This window comes from Belonocnema kinseyi, chromosome 6 (genome assembly GCF_010883055.1).
Source record: "Belonocnema kinseyi isolate 2016_QV_RU_SX_M_011 chromosome 6, B_treatae_v1, whole genome shotgun sequence".
Lineage (NCBI taxonomy): Eukaryota > Metazoa > Arthropoda > Insecta > Hymenoptera > Cynipidae > Belonocnema > Belonocnema kinseyi.
This window is the reverse complement of record NC_046662.1, coordinates 35,002,227-35,009,472: the sequence shown is the minus strand read 5'-3', so window position 1 is coordinate 35,009,472 and position 7,246 is coordinate 35,002,227. Positions and strand designations below refer to the sequence as shown.

General features: G+C 30.1%; 1 protein-coding gene across 1 annotated transcript in view; it reads left to right on the top strand.

Moving 5' to 3' along the window:
- The window catches only part of LOC117174113, a 62,002-nt gene extending 55,018 nt beyond the window's left edge, over positions 1–6,984 (top strand). The window contains exons 2-4 of the mRNA XM_033362884.1: positions 3,404–3,520; positions 3,615–3,779; positions 6,801–6,984. Of these exons, the coding sequence (XP_033218775.1) occupies positions 3,443–3,520; positions 3,615–3,779; positions 6,801–6,938 (381 nt within the window). The 5' untranslated portion in view covers positions 3,404–3,442 and the 3' untranslated portion in view covers positions 6,939–6,984. The remainder of the gene's footprint in view (positions 1–3,403; positions 3,521–3,614; positions 3,780–6,800) is intronic.
- Positions 6,985–7,246: the final 262 nt, after the last annotated feature.

Here is a 7,246-nt window from a genome sequence, read left to right as displayed (position 1 = left end):
AAAATTAAAATTCGAAAATTTTTTCTAAAGCCTCCAGGGGACTTCGTTTTCGCACGAAAAAATTTTATGTGCCCTTATTGCATCCGGACCCACAATTTACCTGCTGTCCCTAGCGGACCCCGCGAACGCAACGGTTTCGCTCCATACCCGACGCACAATATTTCACGTCGGGTTGCCGCACACAGAATGTAATGAATAATTTATCATAAATTCATAAATAATAAACTATTATCAATTTTATTATTACGCGACAAATTTTATGTGAACGAATCAAATGACTTGATAAGAATATAATAGTCATTCACTGTGTACCTTGGATTTACAACCGGTTTCGGGGATGTTTCAGTGGCATTAAGTGATAAATTCGCACCGTCCAAACGTAAACAGTTAGGTCCGTGTGTATCATTTCCTAATATTACGCAATACACGCGAGCGAGTACCCCCGCACTGCGCCTTTCCGCTATGCTGCTGGTGTCTCACGTATTGGTGAACGCCCTCTGTCGCTCCTGAGGTGCTCCACCAGTGACGCATTTGGCCTACAAGCAACCGGGCAAATGCCTAGTGGACCCCGGTAATCATGGAACAAATGATGCAATTTCGGTGCCTTTTATCTCAAAGGCCCGGGGAGCCCATTGGCCCCTAGTCCGCTCCTGGGCTCCACTCTCAGCCTGAAACCGCCGCGGTAACAATTCTCGGAAGCAGTAAATCCGGTCTCATACAATCCGAGTTCCAGTGTATTCAAAAAGTCTAATTTTCAAGTGGAAAAGACAAATATTTTACAAAACAGTTGACTTTTCTACCCGAAAATATGAATTTTCAACAAAAAAGGTTATTTTCAATCAATCAGTGGAATTCTCAATACAATACTTACATTTTAGGTTAGTAAAATAAATTTTTATTAAAAAAACGAAATTTCAACATAGCAGATTAATTTTCTACCAAAAAGAAAAATTTCCAAAAAAATACATACATTTTTAACCAAATAGTTGAATTGGCAACCCAGAAGATTTATTTCCTTCCGAAAAGACGAAACTTCAACAAATTACATAAATTTTCAACTAAATAGTTTTAACAGTGGATGTGATGCTAGTTTCTAAATTTGTTAAAGTTAATAGTAAAGTTTCTAAACTAGAGAAGATTAATTATCAACCAAAAATAGTTCAGATAAAATCTTTGATAAGAAAAAAATGTCTACAAAACAGCTTAGTTTCTTTCCAAAACTGTGTTAAAAAATTAATTTTTATCAAAAATGAAACGCTATTACGACACAGACCATTAATTTTTGACGAAAACACACCAATTTTTAACAAAGTACAGGAACTGTAAACCAAATAGTTGAATTTTCAACCAAGAAGATTTATTTTCTTCCGAAAAAACGAGACTTCAACAAATTATGTGAATTTTCAACTAAATAGCTTAAACAATGGATGTAATGCTAGTTTCTATTTTTTTTTTAACTAAATAGTGAAATTTCTAAACTAAAAAATATAAATTATTAACGAAAAATAGTATATACAAGTTTTCATTTAAGAGAATTAATATCCAACAAAAAAAACTTTGTGCACAAAAAAGTTAAATTTTGTATCTAATAGTTGAATTTTCTATCGAAGTGTTGATTTTTTAAGTGAAAAGGACGACATTTCAACAAACCAGTTGAATTTTTAATACCACACTATCAATTTTCAACAGTAAACATTAATTTTCGATCAAACAGTTAATTGTTTAAAAAAGTAGTTGAATTTTTAGTTTATTTTATTTTTTTCAATTTTTACCTTTAACGAAAAAAACAAAGAATTTTTTAATAAAATTATGAATCATTCACCAGAAAATTAACTTTTAAAAAAGTACTTCTACTTACAACCAAGTAATAGAATTTTCAACCTAAATGATGCATTTTTAAAGCAAAATGTAATAGTTGATAATTCAGCAAGAAATATTTTAATTAAAAATAAGAAGCATGCCTATTTAGCTAACAAAAATGGGTTGACAACTCGACCGATCGGGTGTACACCTACTTCTGAATTGAAGATACTTCAGGATATTTCAATGACTTCAGAAGATTTCACTGACTTTAGGTGATTTCAAGTGACTTCAGGAAAATTCAAGTGACTACAGGAGAATTTAAGTGACTTCACGTGACTTCATGTGACTGCATGTGAATTCACGTGACTTGTAATGACTTCAGAAGAATTTAGTTAACTTTGCGTGACTTACGTGAATTCAAATGACCACGGAAATTTCAGGAGACTTCAGGAGATTTCATTATATTTCACTAGTTGTCAACTACTTGTAAAAAAGATTAAGTTCAAACCAAAAATTTTAATTTTTTGACCAAAAAATTAATTTGATATAAAAAAAGATGAATTTTCAATCAAATACATAAGTTTTCAAGCAACTAGTTAATTTTTCTACCGAATTGTTGACTTTTCGGAACGAGAATATGAATTTTCGACAAAAAAGATTATTTTGAACTACTCAGTTAATTTCCAACCAAAACGAATTTTTTTCCGTCAATTGGATTTTTATCCAAAAAAGGTGAGATTTCCCTAGAAAGAGATGAGTTTTCAACCAAAAAGATTTTAGTCTCGAAAGCAAAAATATGTCAGTAAAATTGGATGACTTTTTAACCAAATTGCGAGTTAAATTGCTGAATTTTCAACAAAGTAATTTAATTTTGAACCAAATAATAACATTTTTGAGTAATTGAATAATGAATTAATAATCATTAATTATACAAATTACAAGAAAATATCTACTTTAAATTAAAGGATAATTGTTTATTTTATATTTTTTCAGTTAAATGGCTGGCTTTTTTAAGGTATCTGTATTATTGTCAAAGAATAACAGAAACTGTTAACCTATTTTCAGACTAGATGGAGAATAGAATAGAATTTTTTCTGAAGAAGGTCTTCTCCATCGCTACACTAGGAATATAACCACAGAACTTCCGATTGTTTAAATTCATAGCTCCATCTAGTCTGGGAAGACGTTTAGAATTTCTGTTATTCGTTGCATAAAATACAGATATCTTGCAAAATTTGACTTTTAAACTTCTGGAAAAATAATGCGTTTATTTCTGAAGAAAGGTTCTTCTTTCGATGTCTCTAGTAGCTTAAGTAAAAAGCACCTGACCGGTAATCAGGAGGTCTGTGGTTCGAGTCCCAGCGGCAAGAAGAAGATATTTTTTTTCAGAAAAAAATTCATTTCAAGTTTTTTTAATTAACAGCTTCATCTAGTCTTAAAAGACGTTAAGGTTTTCTGTTATTCTCTGATGATAATATAAATACCTTGTCTAATGTATCATTCTTTAGGAGTTAAAACGTTTCATTACCTTACTAACAAGTATATACATTAAATACCAATCAAACAATAAAAACCTCCTCGTATAATATTTTAATCGTAGCAGAGAGTCTTTGCACTTGGATATGGAGATAAGTTACCCATGGATATTTTTACTCCAGACAAATGGATAATCGACAAATTAGCTAAGGTCTTAGATAAATATGAAAATCCTTTTCTGGTGAGTTGGTGAAAATAATTTGTAATCCCCAAATATTTATTTAATTGCAAGTTTTTTAAATATCTCTAATTCTTTTATTCTTCTTACTCACTAGAAAGACGCTGCAGCTGTGCATATAGAAGGAGTAGATTTAGAATCCCTAATAACCTTTTGTTTAGCAGACTCCGATTTGTATAACGGATACGATAAAAAGTATCATACCGCAAAGGATCAATATGGACAGTGTCATGATGAACCCCTGAAAACTGGCGATACTGAGGTATACACAAAAATAGTTTTTATAATTTATTTCAAACACAATATGTGCTCTTTTCTAATCCAGTTTAGATATTTATTTATTTATTTAATGAACAGAAGGGTAGTCCAAAAATACATTGGAAATGATTTTTTTTTAATTTTCGTGCATATTACCCTGAAATTTGTTCTATTCTCCTAAAAAAGGCGTTTTAAAAAAGAAAATTATATTTAGAGATTCCCTAAGACCCATGAAGCTTAAAACCTGTTTTCCATGCAAAAATACGTTTTTTCGAATTTTATTCAGAATCGTCAATATTAGATGAATCTACTTAAAACTCAACACAATAAATTACTTTTTAAATATCATCCCCATAAGTCTGTTCATAGGGTCATTAAAATACCCTATAAGTGAGAAATTGGATTTTGCGAGTGTTTAGCACTAATTACGATTTAGTGCAGTTTTTTGAATACAAATTGGTTCTGAAATATAAAATACTACTTTCTGCTGATAATTCTACGTTTAAATAAAATGTTTAAGGTCATGTGACGAGAGGGTCACGTGACCAAACCTGGTCTTCGATTTTTCTTTCCCAACTTACGTCTAAACGAAATGAGGTATCGCTCTGAAAGTTTGGGAAATGAAAGAGGAGGTAATAAAGTCCATGTCTCTGCTTTGTTCCGGTGGAAATTTTGAGAAAAAAATTTTTTTGAAGTAAGTTCCAGTGGAAGTTTTCTTTCCAAACTTACGTCCACACGGAATGAGATATCATGTTAAAAATTTGGCACGATAAATAGAAGGCATGCAAGAACTTGTCTCTGATCCTAAATAATTAGAATAGTGAAAAAAGTTTTTTTTTTTAAATTTCTATTTTGGAGAAATAGCGACAGTGCTGTCGTCAAACCCTGTAAGGAATTTGCAATTTTGTTAATGGGCTAGTTATGAGGTTTATATTTATCAAAGTGGGACAAAACAACAAAAATCGCTCACGAACATTATGCACCAATAATGCAAAAACTAATGTTTGCACTTGAAATGCAAATAAACATATTTGGTCTGACCACGAAGGGTCAGACATAGGTGGGTCTGACATACGTATCAGTCTGGTATCAGCTGTGTCAAAGCAGCAATAGCGCAGCGAGTAGACAACTTCAAACTTCTAGGGGTCTGTGGGTAAAACAGATTGCATGATTACCGTCAGAGGAAGTTAAAAGTCAAACTTCTGCTGCAAAACCTAAATGTGATCTTAGGGCTGACTTGATCAGCTGTTACACTCATCACATGGCCTTAAACAATTTATTATTATTTTTACCAATTTTCTCTCAGAATAGAGTTAGAATATCGCCGTTTTCCGAACTTTTCAACTTATTTACAACTTTTCATTTACAGTGGGACAATAATCAATTAAATTTAACAAAACTATTTGTTTAACCAATTCATTTTAATTTATAATAATATTCGTTTAAAATAATCCTAGAGGAATGCTATTTGTTTTAAAATTTTCCACTTTTTGACAATTTTCAAGTAGGGTGAGGTAATAATTATTTTAAGTTATCAAAAATAATATTTCAAATCATTCATTATTATTTTTAATAATATTCTTTTTGAATAATGCGGAAATTTTTTTTAAATATTTAACTTCATGTCCACTTTTCACTCAGAGCGAGGTTAAGTTTCTCGTAAATTTAAATTAAGGTTTTAATATGCTACAAAACCCATCCTTGTGGGCACTTGGCGCTTACTTTGTCTTTTTTTTAATTCGAGACTTTTTGTTATCTTTTCATCCCATAAGGCAATAACTAATTGAAGTTAAGAAACATAATTATTTATGCAATTTATTATTGTTTATAAATATTTTCTCTTTGAAAATGGCTAGAATGTTGCGTTTTTCCTAAAAAAAAAATTATTTGCTTTGGATTTTTAGTTAAAGACAAATAAAAAATACAGAGAAGATACATATTTTTCTGAAATAAAACAGATCCTTAAAATATTCTTCAAGTTTTCTATATGGTGATACTAAATAAACATTTTTCTGAGAGTGGTAACTGAAAGCCCTTTTGTTTAAGTTATTATCAATGTTCATTATTTCTTCAGAAATCAAACATCTAAGAAAAGCTGGAAATTTCAGAAAAATTTCGCAATTTTCTAGCATTACTCTAATTGAGGACAGTTTTAAACAATAACCATTTAATTTTTCAATCAAATACTTGAATTTAAAACAAAAATTGCACTAACAGTTCCGTTACAAGAAAATAGTCAAATCTTAAAGACAAAGAGACGTATTTGCTAATAATTTATTATCAACTAAAATATAATAGGTGATATTTTAACACAATTTTTGTTGCTGTTGAAGTTTTAATTAAAATCAGTCGAGTTTAATCAAAAATATGAATTCAAAACAAAAAATGTTACAGCTGATATTTCCACCAAAGCATATTTTTATTTTAAAGCACTAATAGTTGAATTGAACCAAAATAAACATGAGTTTTACACGAAATACGGAAATCCTCAACCAAAGCAGTTTAATTTTTTGACCAAACTTGCTTTTTTAGCATAAAAGGATAACATTTTTACAACAAGAGATGCATTTTTAATCCAAAAGGACGGATTTTCAACAAAATAGTTTGATTTTAAAGCCCAATAGTTGAATATTAAACTAAAAACAATCAATTTTCAACTAATAATTGGATATTTTAATTGTCAGTTTTTAACAAAATAGGTCAGTTATAAAATAAAATTGATTTTTGTTTGTTTCTATTAACTCAGTTTGCATTTTAACGAAAAATGATAAAAAGGGCAGGTTTCTTGAAAACAAAGTGAAAAGATTAACGTTTTAAAAAGAGGATAAAGAGGGAAATAAGAGAATGAGTTTGAATTAAAATTACATATGCCCCTTACGTTACAAATTGTGACAAAAAATTTTACCCTCCCACCAACCCCATCCTGACAGTATGAATTAATTTTTGAACGACCCTTAATAGGTTTAATTCATTTTTAAAAAATTTAACATTAATATATAAGAAACTATATTTTTTCTATTCGCAGGTTAGGCACAAATGCCGTGATAAAATTATGGCTACATTCGAGAAAGAGACAAAATTATATATTGATAAGGCTACAGCATGCGTTGCAAAATGCGTTAAACTTGGAGCCGGCTGCAAGAAGATGCTTCAAGAATTATAAAAAAAATTCAATAAAGATTATTTAAACGTGTGGTGAGAATGTTTAAATAATTCTTTTAACAGTTACGTGGGCGATCTTTAACAGTAAATCTTACTTTCACATGTACACAAATTTAAACAAATAAAAACCAAATTTCAAGTTTTTTCAAGCTCTTTAATGTATGAAATTTTACATCAATATGGGATATTTTTCTAAAATATTTTTAGACAACTTTTTATTTGAATTTCGCAAAATCCGGACCGTTTTTTAGTTTCTCCGTGTGTCCAAGCGGGTACATTAATATTTATAATCCCGTGAATTCTTTTGAA